This window comes from Onychomys torridus, chromosome 16 (assembly GCF_903995425.1).
Source record: "Onychomys torridus chromosome 16, mOncTor1.1, whole genome shotgun sequence".
Taxonomy (NCBI): domain Eukaryota; kingdom Metazoa; phylum Chordata; class Mammalia; order Rodentia; family Cricetidae; genus Onychomys; species Onychomys torridus.
In genome coordinates this window covers 41859308-41874675 of record NC_050458.1, presented here as the reverse complement: position 1 = coordinate 41874675, position 15368 = coordinate 41859308, and the positions used below count along the sequence as shown (strand labels likewise).

The window sequence follows — 15368 nt, the reverse complement described above, 5'->3', positions numbered from 1 at the left end:
GATTCCCTAGACCCAGGCTCCGGCTGCCATGGACCGGCTCGCGAGCGTTCGCGCGCGGCTGCAGCAGTGGGAACGCGCCTTCGCACGGCTGCACGGGAGGCGGCCAGCGCAGGTGAGGTGGGGTTGCGGGCCGGGCGGGGCGGGGAGTGGGGACCCCAGTGCAGCCCGGGGCTGACCGGCTTCTCTCCTAGGAGGATGTGGAGGCGGCGCCCGAGGAGACCCGCGGTGAGCGCTGGGCTGGCGGGCCTGGGACGGGGCTGATGTTAGCAGCTGTGCCCTGACCCCCGACCCCTGCCTTCTCAGCGCTCTACCGTGAGTACCGGAACTTAAAACAGGCAGTGCGCCAGGCTCGGGACGGACACCGCATCCCAGAGCAGTCTCTCGCCGAGGCAGCTGAGGAGGTATACTGATCCTTGATCCCTGTCAGCGTTCGGTATGGTCAAATGACGGGAGCCAAGGGCTGTTGCAGCCATGCCTCCATGGAGCACAAAAGTTGAGTGGCCAAGCCCTCCCATGGGGGTTGAAGGGAAGCTCTGGAGGCACCCCTGTGCCCATCCCATCGTTTAACCTGGTCTAGGCCGCCACTGTCTACTTGCAGGCGCAGGAGCCAAGCTGCTGGGGTCCCCACCTGAATCGAGCTGCAACCCAGAAGACACAGCCCACGCCCAGGCAGAGACCATTGAGTTCAGTACAACACTATGGGAAGAGGCTCAAAGACAATCTGAAGAAAACAAAGCTACAGGTAAGAAGTGGAGGTGAACCCAGAACTGCCTTTGGCTCTGGGGTAGTTTGCCAGGGCCCCTCTGTGTCACACACACACACACACACACACACACACACACACACACACACACACGCTCCTGTAGTAAGTGTGGCTAGGCTCCTAAGGTGCTCACAGGTACCTCACTCTCCGCTTCTTGTCTGTCCCAAACTTCTGCAGTAGCCTGGGGTCCTGAGAACCTACTTGCTGTTCTGTCTTTCCCAACCTAGACTAGGCCAACCCTGAGCCAAAAACTCCAGCCTCAGAAGAGATCCTTGTCCACGGTGCCCACCCCAAGGCCGCCAGACCCAAGGACCTGTCCAGATGAAGCTAATGATGAACTTCCCCGGCTTCCTGAGCTCCAGCCAAGGCTAGGCCAGCTCCAACAGCTTCAGGCCTCCCTGAGTCTGAGGCTGAGTTCCCTAGACCCTGGCTGGTTGGAGCGGTGTCAGGACGGGGTTTCAGAGGTTCCCAGTGCCTATGGACTTGACCTGGATACAAAGGAGTCACAACCTCAGATATCAGGCAAGGTGAATGTCCTTGATCCTGGTATCCATTCAGAAGGATCTTCACAGAGCCCAGAGGCCCTAGCCCTGAAGTCACAGAGCCCCAAATCTAGCAACAATAGAGACAGGAAACGGAAACGGAGTGAGAATTCTGAGGACTTTGCACAAGCCCAGGACAGCAGCCATGCAGGACTGCTATCTGAGGGAGCCAGGGCTGCAGCACATGAGAAAGACCCTCCAGGAGAGCCTGCACAAGTGAATGCATCTCAGCCCCGCGAGGCCTCAAATCAGGCCAGAACAGAGAAGGCTAAGGGCACAGCCCAGCTCCACAGCTCCCCGCGACCAGCTTTCCTGGACAGAGGGAACTATGTTCGGCTCAATATGAAACAGAAGAGCTATGTACGAGTTGGGGCCAATCGAGGCAGGCTTCTCCGAAAGCAGGTGAGATAGGTTGAATGGAACAGGCCAAGCTTTCCTCTCCTCCCATCTCCCTCTTAAAGAGCCCCTGCGGATCTTCCCCAGGTCTGGAAGCAAAAGTGGAAGAAGAAGAGAGAACAGTTTGGGGGAGGTGGACCCAGAGCCACAGTTGAGGACACTTGTTTCCGGTGTGGACAATCTGGTCACTGGGCATCCCAATGCTCCCAGCCAGGTAAGCCTCTGCCATAAGTATTGGATCATTTAACGATTTGGGGTGGGGATGGGGGGACTACTTACATAACGGTTCTACCAGCTCTTAACCCTGGTCCAGGCTCCACCCTGACCTTCCAGGAGGAAGGCGGCAGGGATGACAAACAGCCAGTTTCTGCTTTGGAAGAAGTAGCACAGATGACAGGCACTACCTCCTGTCACCTCTCTGGTGAGTGATGGGGGAGTGAGGGAATGTGACCGGAGACCATTGTGCCCGGGTGGCTCTGTCTATTCTGGTGCTCCCACATCACCCTCTCTTGCCTATCTAAGCAGGTGAAGACACAGAACCTGATGGGCCAAAGTTACAAGTACCCTGTCCGCCCCACCCAATGTTGCCCCTCTACCCACCAGGGCCCTTGGGGCAGGTAGCAGGTGAGTGAAACTTAATGGTCCAGAGTCTTTCTTTCTTTCTTTTTTTTTTTTTGTTGTTGTTTGTTTGTTTGTTTGTTTTGAGACAGGGTTTCTCTGTGTAGCTTTGGAGCCTGTCTTGGAACTCTGTAGCCCTGGCTCTGCCTCCCAAGTGCTGGGATTAAAGGCTTGCACCACCACCACCCTGCTGGTCCAGGGTCTTTACCAACACGTCTTAGTCATTGTTGATTGCTGTAGAGACACCATGGCCACGACAACTCTTAAAAAAGAAAACATTTAATTGGGGCTTGTGTACTGTTTCAGCAGCTTAGCCCATTATCATGGTGGGAAGCAGAAAGGCAGTCATGGTGCCAGAGAAGTACCTGAGAGCTTTACATCCTGATCGACAGGCAGAGAGACACTGGGCCTGGCCTGGACTTTTGAAACCCTCATAGCCCACCCCCAGTGACACACTTCTAACGAGGCCACACCTCCTAATCCTTCCCAAACAATTCATCACATGGGAACTCAGCGTGCAAATAGATGCACTTATAGGGGCCATTCTCACATTCTCATCAAACCACCACAACTGTGTCCACAGAAAGCCCTGCTGAGGTATTCCAGGCCCTACAGCAGCTAGGGCACCAAGCCTTCCGCCCTGGACAAGAACGTGCAGTCATGCGGATTCTTTCAGGTAGGTGTGGCTGCCTAGGAACTGCACCAGGCTGTGTCTGGCCCATGGAGCCTCATCGCTGCCTCTTGTCCTGTCCAGGCATCTCTACTCTGTTAGTGTTGCCCACGGGTGCTGGCAAGTCTCTCTGTTACCAACTTCCTGCACTGCTCTATGCCCAGCGAAGCCCCTGCCTCACACTGGTGGTCTCTCCTCTCCTGTCACTCATGGATGACCAGGTATATATGGACAGGCTCTCGGTACCTGAAAAGTTTGAAAACTGACATCTTGGGTACCCTTCGGGGCTTCTCGTTCCTTGAACACACCAGTGGCCAGCTGACCTTCCCAGGGGTAGCACAGCCTAGTGCCCAGTGTTTACCATCTAGTTCCTTATCTCCTGGGTGCCCAGGTCCATAGGTGGCTGGCTGGCACTGAATTTTTTTTCCCCAGGACCCAGTGTCTGATGCTTTTCCTTCCAGTGGGTCGAGTAGCTCTGAGAGAATGTAGGAGTAGATTGAGCTGTACTAGGTTATGACAATATTGCATTTACAGGTGTCTGACCTGCCTTTGTGTCTGAAGGCAGCTTGCCTCCACTCAGGTATGACCAAGAAACAACGAGAATCAGTCTTGAAAAAGGTCAGGGGGGCCCCCATGGACGGGTGGTAGTGGGCATCCATCCGGGCAGTGTCCACAACCCTCTTCCCTTCAGGTCAAGGCAGCCCAGGTGCATGTGCTGATTGTGTCCCCCGAGGCCTTGGTCGGGTGTGGGGCCAACTTCCTTCAGGCCACTCAACTGCCTCCGATTGCCTTCGCCTGCATTGACGAGGTCCACTGCCTCTCTCAGTGGTCCCACAACTTCCGGCCCTGTTACCTGCGTGTTTGCAAAGTGAGCTTTTGTCGGGGTCGGGATGGAGGTGGACTGGAACCCGGGTGGGCTAAGTGACTCAATACTATCCCTGATTCAGGTACTTCGGGAGCGTATGGGTGTGTGCTGCTTTTTGGGTCTCACAGCCACAGCCACACGAAGCACCGCACGTGATGTGGCCCGGCACCTGGGCATCACTGACGAGCTTGAGCTCAGTGGGTCAGCCACCATCCCTGCTAATCTGCACCTCTCCGTGTCCATGGACAGAGACTCAGACCAGGTAGGTATGTACATACCAGGGACCCCATCAGCACCCCATCTGCCGTGCTAATCACTCCTTACTACCAGGCTCTGGTAACACTGCTGCGGGGGGACCGTTTTTGTACCCTGGATTCGATCATCATTTACTGCACTCGGCGGAAGGATACAGAACGGGTGGCTGCACTCCTCCGGACCTGCCTGTCCGAGGTGACAGATTCAAGGCCTAAAGGTAGGCATGTGTGGGGTTTGGCCCCCCGAGACCTTTCCTCTGCATGCCTGCTGTGGTCCCCTCGACCACTTGTTACACCTTTCTCTAAAGGCTGTGGCCCTGAGGCTATCGCTGAAGCATACCACGCTGGCATGTGCGGCCAGGACCGGCGACGCGTGCAGCAGGCCTTCATGCAGGGCCACCTGCGGGTGGTGGTGGCCACAGTCGCCTTCGGGATGGGGCTGGACCGGCCAGATGTTCGGGCTGTGCTACACCTGGGACTGCCTCCGAGCTTTGAGAGCTACGTGCAAGCTATCGGCCGAGCAGGACGGGATGGGAAACCTGCCCACTGCCACCTGTTCCTGCAGCCCCAGGTCGGCACCCACATCTCCCCAGACTGTGCTAGACCCAGGGGTTGCACTGCTCCCATGCCCTGCCGCCTCAGTCGCAGCTGCCACTCTGGCCCCAAGGGCTACAGCCGCGTGCATGTGACTGTCTCGATGCAGGGGGAAGATCTATGGGAACTGCGCAGACATGCCCATGCTGATGGCACCGACTTCTGGGCTGTGAAGAGATTGGTGCAGCGTGTGTTCCCGCCCTGCACGTGCACCCCGAGGCCTGTGACTAAATCCCTGCTTGAGGAGGCCAGAGAGCACAATGGCCAGCCAGCACACCCTGTAGTGGGACAGGCCTGCCCGGGCCATAAGCGGGCGCTTCCAGTGCAGTCTACAGTACAAGCTCTGGACATGACGGAGGAGGGTAAGGAGCCATGAAGATACGGGGGTGGGAGGGAGAGGCTACCCCCATAGCGCCTGAGCCTTCCTCTGCCTCTAGCTATTGAGACTCTGCTGTGCTATCTGGAACTACACCCTCGCCACTGGCTGCGGCTGCTGCCATACACCTATGCCCATTGCCATCTGCGCTGCCCTGGGGGCTGTGCCCAGCTGCAAGCTCTGGCCCACAGGTAAGCATATCTCCCCTCAGGCTAAGGATAAAGGCAAGAAGCAGGGCTGCTGCTGGTCACACACTCCTTTGTCCCCTTGGGCACAGGTGTCCCCCTTTGGCCGCATGCTGGGCCAAGTGGCCACCTAAAGAGACACGTCAGGGCAGCAGCTCCTTAGAGTTTGACATGGTGGAGCTGGCAGACTCGATGGGCTGGGAGCTGGCCTCTGTACGGCGGGCTCTCCACCAGCTGCAGTGGGACCAACAGCCAAAGAAAGGTATGCCCACCCCTCCCCAGCCGGGCTTGTGCTAGCGACCTGTCCACCTCTGACCGGCACACTCGCTGACAGGTGTACCACGGGGCCCAGGGGTGCATGTGGAGTTCAGTGAGTTGGCCTTTTACCTGCACAGTCCTGGAGACCTGACAGATGAGGAGAAGGACCAGATCTGTGACTTTCTGTACAGCCGTGTGCAGGCTCGTGAACGCAAGGCCCTGGCCCATCTACGCCACATCTCTAAGGCCTTTCGCAGGTGGGAGGAAGGTAGGCAGGGCCTATGCCGCCCACTCCGACCCTATGGGCACTCTTGACAGATTTGTCTCATCCCCAGGGTGGCCTTCCCCAGTTGTGGACCCTGTCTAGAGCAGTCTGATGCGGAGCGCAGCGACCAATTGAAGACCTTGCTCAGCCACTACTTTGAGGAAGAGGAGGAATCTGTGGAGGAGGAGCAGGGTCCAGAGCCCGGGCAGAACGAGGTGAGTGCCCCCCTCTGAGGACGGTTCCTAAGCCAAGGATAATGGCATACCAGCATACAACCCATTCCTACGCTCCAACCCCTGCCTGGCTCAAGGTTCCTTGGGCTGCTTGGGGTGTGATTTTTATGTGACAGATGCCATGGGAGCTCAGGGGAGGTCATATGCCATCCTCCCACAGCTTCAGGACTGGGAGGACCATATTCGTCGTGATATCCGTCAGCTCCTGTCCCTGAGGCCAGAGGAAAGGTTTTCAGGACGGGCTGTGGCCCGCATCTTCCATGGCATTGGTGAGGGCCCTGGGGCTGCCTGATGGAGTTGGGTACTGGAGTCGAGCTGAGTCCTCAAGCCTCTGTTTCTTCTCCATCATAGCAAGTCCCTGCTACCCAGCCCAGGTCTACGGGCAGGACCGGCGCTTCTGGAGAAAGTATCTACATCTGAACTTCCACGCCCTGATGCGCCTGGCTACAGAAGAGCTCCTGCTGATAGGCAGATAACCACCCTCCATGGGAAAGGGCTACATGATGGAGACGCGAGGCAAGCCAGACTGTGGCCACTACAGAGAGGGTGTCAGGTTCATCTGCTCATCAAGGCGATGACGTAGCCATCACTGGCCAGTAGGCAAAACCTCCCAGCTGCAGTCAGGGAAAAAGATCCAAAGTGCCAAATAAAAAGCATTCAGTAATTTTCTGTCCTTTCTGGTAACACCATCCTCAGTTTGAGGATAACTGCATCTTTTTGTTTCAGTCAGCCATACATAGCTTTATTGGCTTTACGGACAGCTCAGGTCAGGTTACTGGGTGCCAGGCTGAGATCCAGAATGGGCAGCCCTGAGAGGACAAGGAAGGCAGCGAAGCAGAGATGTGGGCCCAGGCCGTCAGCCAGCACTCCAGCCAGGGTACCTGGTAGCAGCTTGCCCAGCAGTTCCAGAGTGGCCAGGAGGCTGTAATGCGTGGCCTGGGGGCGATAATACAGATCAGGGCCTAGTGGCTCCCTAGCCCTGCAACCCCTGGGCATCCCTGCCCTGCCATCTTACCTGCAGGGCTCTGGGTGCCAACTGGCTACAGTGCATCATCACGGTGAATGTGGCGGTGGTGACCACACCGCCCAGAAACTGCTGTAGACACAGGCTCAGCAAAGCTGTCCCTAGGAGAATACAGGTCAGTGGGGCTCCAGGTTCTTGCCCCTGCCCTCCCTCTGTCCTCAAGGCTAACCTCTCACCTCTCGTGATTGTACCAGGGTCCAGATTGGCCCCTGGGGTACTGAGGTAGAAAAGCAGGGCAGTCTGGCAGGCCAAACTCCCAAGGCGTAGCTGCAGCACTGACCTCAGTAGGGAGAGAGGCTGCCTGGGTGGGAATCGGATATGGTAAGATTCCCTGGGAGACGGGTGGAGATGAGGGTCAGATTAGGGTTGGGGGGTGCTTACCAGTGCCTGGCCAGTAGAGCCCCACCTAAAGAGGAGCCGGCAATGGAGCAGGTCACAGCGCCCAAGCCACTCCATAGCCCCAAGTCTGAGGCAGAGGCACCGTGGTCCAGCAGGAGAAGTGGAAACAAGCTGCCAGCGCCCTGCTCACCTACAGGAGACCATAAGCAAGGATGGTCCCCTTCTCCTTTCTCCCTTCCTGGGGCCTCAGTACTCTAACCAGCCAGGCCCCTGCTCTCCTTCATTTTCACGGGCCCCAGGTGTTAGAGAAAGTTGGGCATTCCTGCCCAGTCAGTTTGCAGCACTATCCGTGTTACCAGTGGGCTGTGGCTGAAGCTGAGAAGTCAAGAGGTGAGGCAAGACTGAGCTACACAGCTCTGTGGAGGGATGGGCTGGTACCCCAGAATAGGGCAGTACCCTAAGTGGGCTTCAGGGTCCTAGGGAAGTTAGGGCTCCTGGCTTGATGTTGCCTAACTCAAAGCCACACTCACCCAGCTTGTAGGTGAGCACAAAGCCTGCTGTCCAGAGGGTCCCAGGCACAGCCAGTAAATCTTGTAGAAGATAGGATGTGGGGGTGGTATGCTCTGAGACCTGAGGCCAAGGCAGCTGTCCCAAGGCTGGTGCAGCCCAGGCTAAGGCAGCGGCTAGCCAGTAGGTGGCAGCTAGGAGCAGAAAAAGCAATGGCCAAGACAGGGTCGGGAAGAGGACCAAGAGCCCACCCCCAGCCAGTGCTGATCCCAGCTTGTAAGCCACCACCTGAACAGTGTTCCCAGCTCCCAGCTCCTTTGGCTCCAGCAGCTGCACAGCGACTGTGTCCAGGGCCACGTCCTGCACTGCTGCACCCAGATTCAGCAGCAGCAGCAGCCCCATCATGATGATGGGCAGCCCTGTCTGGCCAGCTTGCGGGGAAGGCAACACAGCCAGCAGGCCACACACCAGGCCCAGGGCCGCTGTGCTGAGTGTTAACCAGACCCGAGGGGAGCCCCGCCTGTCCACCAGTGGCGCCCACGCCAGTTTTAACAGCCATGGAACATACAGTCCCTTGGTCAGACCCACACGCGTCAGGGAGAGACCGTGGGCCCGCAGTAAAATGGGCAGCAAGCTGGACTGCAGTCCATAGGGCAGTCCCTGCACAAGATAGAGGCCGGCCAGCAGCAGCAGCTTCCCATGCATGACCAGCTCGTGGTTCAGCAGATGGCTCAGAGTGGAAAGTCACAGTCTGGTCCGTCTACATAGGGTCAGGAACAATCAGGCTGGGATCACCGAGGGCGCACCGGGGCCCCCCCGGATATCCCGGAAGTACCGAAGTTGGGAGAAAACGCAGAGGAATAGATCTGAGCGTGATGGGCCTGCGCGCAGCCCATGGCTACCAGCATGCTTTGCGCAGGGGTCAGGCTAAGGGAGAGGCGGGGCTCGTTTGGCTGAGGGTGGAACCAACTCCTTGTTCATTCTGCAGTCTAGTCCTCAATTGGTCAAAATCCCCAGCACGAATGTCAAGCAGGCTACAGATACCTTCGCAGACCGAGAACATCTGGCGCCCCTGGTGACAAACCGGGACACAGCCGCCTGCTTCTCGTGCTCCCTGCCCGCCCATAGGAGTGCGTACCTGGGAAGGAAGCTGAGGTACAGCGATCTTCCATTCTGCTCACTGGTTACCAGATTCGTTCCAGAAGCACTTTCTTTAAAAATTTATTTATTTTGTTTATTTATTTATGGGAGACAGGGTCTCTCTGTGTAGCCCTGTTGTCCTGGAACTCTGTCGACTAGGCTGGCTTCAAACTCAGACATCTGCCTCTGCCTCCTGCGTGCTCGGATTAAAGGCGTGTGCATTTCTTTTTTTCTTTTTTTTTTTTCTTTTAGATTTATTATGTATACAGTGTTCTTGTCTACATGTATGCCTGCAGGCCAGAAGAGGGCACCAGAGCTCATTACAGATGGTTGTGAGCCACCATGTGGGTGCTGGGGATTGAACTCAGGACCTCTGGAAGAGCAGTCAGTGCTCTTAACCTCTGAGCCATGTCTCCAGCCCAGTGTGTGCATTTCTAATACTCAGCTCCCATGGAAGAGGACTCTACTCCCCATACCTTGCTATGACTGTGGCAATGCTACCTCAGATGCTGGAGTTTTGTGGGAAAGGTCAGGACTCAATCAGCTACTGCCCATAACAACCCCTTCCCAAACAGTGTTCAGTGAGGGTAGCTCATCCAGCACACGATTCTGGCCCCGCAAGGAAGGCTCATGCCCAAGCTCTTCCCACTCCCCAGAGTTGTGCCTGCCCAAGGCCAATAAGGCAGTTCAATGAGACCTTGGGTTAAGAACTGACTCCCCAGCGGACAACTGGGTCCTGCCTCTGTGTCCCAGTCTGAGCATCCTGGCATTGCCTGCTTCCACTGAGAGGCTGTCCTCTCAGGGACAGGTTTTCATGTCTATAAAATGGGCTCTACTTTGGGGCATGATTGTGAACACCTGTAATTTCAGCTATTTGGGCTGAGGCAAGAGCATCATGCATTGAAGGTTGCCTGGATTAACTTAGCAAGTCCATGTCTCCACATTGAAAAAGGGTGGTGAGCAGGATACAGTTCAAATAACTTGGGGGGAGGGTTGACGGCTATTGCCTCCCTCAGAGGACCACGGCAGGCCGCACAAGTGAATCACAGGTAGTACCTACTGTGTGCAGGGGGCGCATACTTTCCTGAGTCTCCACCCCAGGGTGTTTTCTCTCATTAGCCCCAAGGGTTCCTAGAGGTGGTTTGCAAAGACCCTCCCTGCATTGCTCCGCACCAGGCTTCCCAAGCCCCTGCGGTCACTCTTCATTTGGTTGTACCCCTGCTTGACTGCTCCACCCTGTGGTTGGCACAGGAAGTGCCCAGAACAAGGCACACATTTGTGTGTCCTAGGAAGTTACTATTTCTGATGCAACCTCTAAGATCTCTTTCCCCTGGAATTCCCTGCAACCTCATCCCCTCCCATGTGCCTCTGGAGTGGCCCTAGAAGGCAGATGTGATCGACACCTGCCTTTACACTTTTTACTGGTATGTTAGTTGATTTTAACAGGTCATCATCACATGCCCCACATTTAAGACCATAATGAAGACCTAGCCTACAGATGCACCTGTCTCTTAAGACAGACGGCTGAATGACAGCCTGAAGGGCCCATCCTGGGAGCCACCCATCCTTAACAACTCCTTTAGATGAGGTGTCTAGTGTCCCTCGAGTGGGGTCCATGGGCCTGTGCAAAGCCAATCGTGTAAACCAAAAGCTGGGGTCACCCAGGCAGCCACTTCAAGTCAGGCTGACACCCAGTTTTATTAGGGACCTGCGGGGACAGGTTCCCAGGCCTTAGGCAAGAGCAGCAAATACTGAAGCTCCCAAGGACCCTCAGTTTGTTTAGTCAGAGGTCGTCCAGTGTGGTCCCACAGTGGCTTCAGGAGTACTCTTGGGTGAACTTAGCATGGAAACGCCTCAGTTTTTCCAGCAGCAGCCGCAGCTTCTCCAAGGGGGGCAGAATGGTCATCCTGAAAAGGACAAAGAGTAAGCCTGGGGTACAGGCCCGTTTGCGGTGGGGTCAACACATACCAGGTCTCACCGGAAGTGGTAAGTGCCTTCCTGCTGGCCAAAGCCACTCCCAGGTACCACGCAGATGCCAGTCTCCTCCAGAAGACGCAGGCAGAAGAACATGTCAGGGGCCAGGCCCAGTTCCTGGGGGTCAGGAGGGTGGTCAGGTCACAGCACCCAGGCCAACACCCCGCTCAGCCCCCACATGACCCTGCATTCCCCACCTGAGCACGCTGCACTGCTCGCGGGGGCAGCTGCACTCGAGGGAAGGAATACATGGCGCCCTGAACCGGGTTGCAGCGGATCCCAGGAGCCTCGTTGAAGACCTGCTCCGTGAGTTTAGCCTTGGCTGCCAACTCGGCTAGCACCTCCTGCCTCTCCTGCAACCACAGGAGGGAATTATGGAAGAGGGTTTCAATGTGTCCCCCTACAGTTCCACCCAAAGCTGGATCACCAGACGTCTTCGGCCTGGTCCGATCTGCTCACTGCTTGAAACTGCTTGAAGGACGGCTCCGAGGGTGCCGGCGGACTGACCACCATGTCCATCAGGGCCTGGCCCACCACTGGAGGGCACAGCCGTACGCTCATCAGTTTCGCCATCTGTTTCTGCACCTCAGCATCCATGTTCACCACCTCCACATAACCGCCACGGAACCCGCATCTGCCCGGGGAGAACATGAGTTGAGGCTGGTCTGGGAAGAGGGTGTTGGGTGTTGAGCCGTGGCATTGACCCGGAAAGTCCTCTACCCGTCCCTGTCCCCGCTTCACCGCCACCACCACCTGCGCCTGTACGCACTCGCCCATGTAGCCCTTAGAGACGGAGTGGAAAGAAGCAAGCTCCTGCTGAGTCGCGTATGGTGGCCCCATCTCCATGAGCACCTTCTTGAATGAATGGAACTGAGAGCCCTCGGCGTACACATTGTCCTGGTATACCTGTAGGGGCAGCAGTGTGGTTCAGGCTGGCTGTCCTCCCCCCTCCCCCCCCCCGCCACTCCCCTAACCCCCCCTTCCCCGTCGAATGTACCTCATCAGCCATCAGGAAGAGTCCCTCTTCGAAAGCAAAGCGGATCACGGCTTCGACGCACTCGCGGGTCTGCACCTGCCCTGGAGTGTGGAGATGCAGCACTGAGAGGGTCAGCCATGGGCAACAGAGAACCAAGCTCAGCCCAGGCGCCCTTGGGTCAGGAGAGCTAGGGCCGGTCTCCGAGGAAGAGGCGGGGCTGAGAGGAGGGGCAGGAGGAGGCGGAGCTAGCAGGGAAGGGTGAGCATGAAGGGGGCGGAGCAGATAGGAGGCGTACCGGTGGGGTTGCCAGGGTTGATGACACACAGTACGCGAGGGCAGCAGTGGTCACGTGCTTGGCACAGAGCGCGCCGCAGCTCTGCGAGATCTAAAGCCCAGGCGCGCTCTTCGTCCAGGTAGTAGTCCACTTGCACGGCGGCCAGCTCAGCCAGCGCAGCCGAGTACAGTGGGTACTGAGGAATCGGAATGAGTACACCCGTGCGGGCACGGCCTTCGCCGGCCACCAGCAGCTTGAGCACGGTCTGTGGGCGGGGCAGGGAGCACAGCGTTAGTGCAACCAGGGTTGCACGCCCCACCCCGCCCCCACCGCTGCCCTGAGCCGATGCCGCTGCACCAGACTGAGCCTCATCTAGCCAACACACAGGGCTACTCTAGCCTGGCCCACTCTACCACAATGGCGTCGCTGGCCCCGGTGGACAGAAAGATGTTGTTCGGGTCTGCAGGGATGCCTCCATCTCGCCTCTCTATGTACTGTGCCACATCTTCCCGGATCATCTGGATGCCAGAGCTAATGGTATAGGCACCTGAAAAAGGACAAGCTAGTGAGGGGGGCAAGTCCTGCAACCTTCCCAAGGGACCCATCTCTCTCTGCTCCACCTGGAGCAGGCACTTACCCAGGCTCTGGCCCCCACATGCCTTCAAGATGCGTTCTGCCCTTCTCTTGACATCATCTGGGAAGTCAGGACTGCTCAGAAGATTGGGGTAGACACAGAGGGCCAGGACCTGGGGGAACCAAACACTGAGGCCAGGGCATTTGTGGGGGAGGGGAGTGACCACAGGCAGTGCAGCAGCCTAACCTGGCGGAAGAAGGTAATGGGTCTCTGCCCCATGGCCTGTGCATCCCCAATATTGGCACGGATGACTTCAGTAAAGGGCTTCTTGATACCCTGGGAAAGAAGGGGAGCAGGCAGTGAGATGTGGCACCACCATCCACTGCTGCTGGCCCACATTCCACTGGGCTGGGGACTAAGTCAGCAATCCAAGTTTAGAGAAGGGCAGTAAGTGGCCCAAAGTAATACCTGACGCAGCTCCTGCTCCAGCTCCAAGGCACGCTGTACTATGGGTCCTCGAACTGCGTACTCCACCCTCCGCACACATGGGTTCATGGTGTCCAGAGTTAACACCTTCCCCTTCAGTCCATTTCTTGAAGCCTGGCTTTGATCTTTCACTGTTGAGGCCATGACTGCTCAGCCCAGGCAGGATACTGGCTCAGGAAGCAGAAGGGTCCAGATGGGGAATCAGGGCTGGGAATGGGGAAGTCTGCTAAGGTAAGACACCACCCTCTTCACCACAGCCTTCTGGCCCTACTGAATGGGGCAGAAAGGACTGAAGGAGCTGGAGCACCGTGGGCCCCGCCCCACCAGTCTGGGCACAGATCTGCCCCAGGGAGCCAGAGGGAGTTGGTAAGGCGGCAGGCGGGGCTTGGGGCGAGGCCCAGTGCCGCCTAATGTCCCCATGAGGGAGCAGGAGACCCACTTGGGGAGTAGGGACAGACGGACAGTTCAACATCTGACACCCTGGATATTGGGCAAAGAGGGCACTCAGCACCTGGGCCTACTAAGACCATTGGAGACTGACCCTCTCAGACCTGACACACACATACCCCATCTTTTCTTAAGTGGACTTGTCTCCTAGGTAACTAGGCCAGGCCTTAGGAATCTGGGGAGCACGGGGGGGAGGGGAAAGAGATATTCAGTCTCTGGGTTCCATGGGGACTGCCAGAGTGCTGTGGTTGGACCTTGGTCCCTGATGAGCACTGCAAGGGTTTGGAGGGGAGGGGAGGAGACTAGAGACAGGACACTGAGTCCTGGACACCTCACCCTGGACTACCCTCATGTCCTTTCAATACACATCAGCCTGAGGTTGCCCTTAGGGCCACAGCCCAGGCCAAAAGTAACTAAGTCCCCTTCCTTCTTGCTCCTGATTGGTACGGAGCAGGAAATGAGCTCTGATAAGTCCAGAGAGCTCCACTCCCACTGGCCTTGCAGGAAGCTTATAGGCCATGCTCAGCACTGGTCATCTAAGTGACCCCCACCAACGGCACCCCTCCCCGCTGCCGCCCCATCTATGGCTCAAGCTGAGGGCTGGGGAGCCTGACTTCTAAGCTGGGCAGTAGGCAAATAGAAAGTCCTGAGGTGAGCCTTGATCCCTCTGTCCCTGCAGGCTGAAAGAAACATTGCATGAGGCCCTGTGGGACACACTCACCTCTGATCTCTTGGCTCTGATGCCACAGTGGCCTCCCAGCTCACTGGCCTCTCTCTGGCCCTCAGAGCAGAGCACAGATGACTATAGGCTTGGCCCAGACAGAGCCTGCCCCTGCCTGCCTCCCCGCAGGGCCCAAGGAGCAGGGGTGCTGGCAGGTGGAGGGTAGGCAGCAGCACAGGGCCACTCTAAATTTAACCAGCAGCCACCACTGGCCCTCCCCCAAGCCCTTCCAAGGACACTAACTCTCCAACCCCAGGTGCTAGAGGAAGGACAGGTCCTGGAGATGGACACGAGGCTGGCCAGGTCACTGCCCGTGCCAAGCCAAATGCAACGGACATGATCTAGGACTGCCTTCTTCCCTCCAGCTTGAGGCCCCTAAAGGGCCCCTCTCACTCTGATGCATTGTGCCTAGCCAGCACAGCCTGAGTGGCCAAGTGCTTGTCACCTATACCAGCACAGGCGGAAGCTGGCAGATATGCCTCAAGATCAGGGCTACATGCCAGGAACTGAGACCATGACCCTGGGAAGAGCCTACCGCCAGCCTTCTGCCTGTCTCGTCCTGCTGGCTCTGGCCCAATCCTATGGAAAACACTGTGTCCCTACTCGTCAGGGTCCCTGCCACCTCTGCGTGGTTAACCTCTGCACTCCCCATGAAGAGTCTTCTTCCAACTTTCCTGCTGCCTTCAGGAAAGCAAAGGGTTACAGAGAAGCCTCCAAGGAGCTGAACCAGCTAGCAGAGGTGGAGGTAAAGGCTGGGCTCCTTGCCTGGGGCCTTCAGCTTCCCTCCCACAAAAGCTGGGGCTGCCATCTGCAAGATGCCAGCATGCACCTACAGGTTTGGGTGCTCCTGGGCATGGGTGGCTCCGGAGCCAGCAGCACTACCTGCC

General features: G+C 57.3%; 3 protein-coding genes across 3 annotated transcripts; 1 reads left to right on the top strand and 2 right to left on the bottom strand.

Moving 5' to 3' along the window:
* Positions 1 to 28: 28 nt before the first annotated feature.
* On the top strand, positions 29 to 6667 carry Recql4 (RecQ like helicase 4). The gene is made up of 22 exons (XM_036208561.1): positions 29 to 112; positions 192 to 225; positions 304 to 401; positions 599 to 742; positions 991 to 1707; positions 1789 to 1915; positions 2015 to 2122; positions 2227 to 2325; positions 2903 to 2995; positions 3074 to 3210; positions 3524 to 3607; positions 3681 to 3857; positions 3937 to 4116; positions 4185 to 4326; positions 4417 to 4679; positions 4812 to 5064; positions 5140 to 5269; positions 5356 to 5525; positions 5598 to 5778; positions 5857 to 6001; positions 6180 to 6288; positions 6371 to 6667. Exons 1-22 carry the CDS (start codon positions 29 to 31, stop codon positions 6493 to 6495), a joined length of 3600 nt encoding a protein of 1199 aa, XP_036064454.1. The 3' UTR covers positions 6496 to 6667.
* Positions 6668 to 6680: 13 nt separating this feature from the next.
* Mfsd3 (major facilitator superfamily domain containing 3) lies at positions 6681 to 9097 on the bottom strand. Its single transcript, XM_036208544.1, has 5 exons — positions 7913 to 9097; positions 7425 to 7572; positions 7220 to 7344; positions 7035 to 7144; positions 6681 to 6955 (listed from the first exon to the last, which is right to left on the bottom strand). The coding sequence occupies exons 1-5, from the start codon at positions 8592 to 8594 to the stop codon at positions 6782 to 6784; spliced, it is 1239 nt and encodes a 412-aa protein (XP_036064437.1). The 5' UTR covers positions 8595 to 9097; the 3' UTR covers positions 6681 to 6781.
* Positions 9098 to 10681: 1584 nt separating this feature from the next.
* Gpt (glutamic--pyruvic transaminase) lies at positions 10682 to 15323 on the bottom strand. The gene is made up of 11 exons (XM_036208540.1): positions 13296 to 15323; positions 13074 to 13163; positions 12891 to 12999; positions 12667 to 12800; positions 12275 to 12518; positions 12001 to 12080; positions 11773 to 11909; positions 11463 to 11637; positions 11201 to 11356; positions 11008 to 11120; positions 10682 to 10936 (listed from the first exon to the last, which is right to left on the bottom strand). The coding sequence occupies exons 1-11, from the start codon at positions 13455 to 13457 to the stop codon at positions 10846 to 10848; spliced, it is 1491 nt and encodes a 496-aa protein (XP_036064433.1). The 5' UTR covers positions 13458 to 15323; the 3' UTR covers positions 10682 to 10845.
* Between the last annotated feature and the right edge of the window lie 45 nt (positions 15324 to 15368).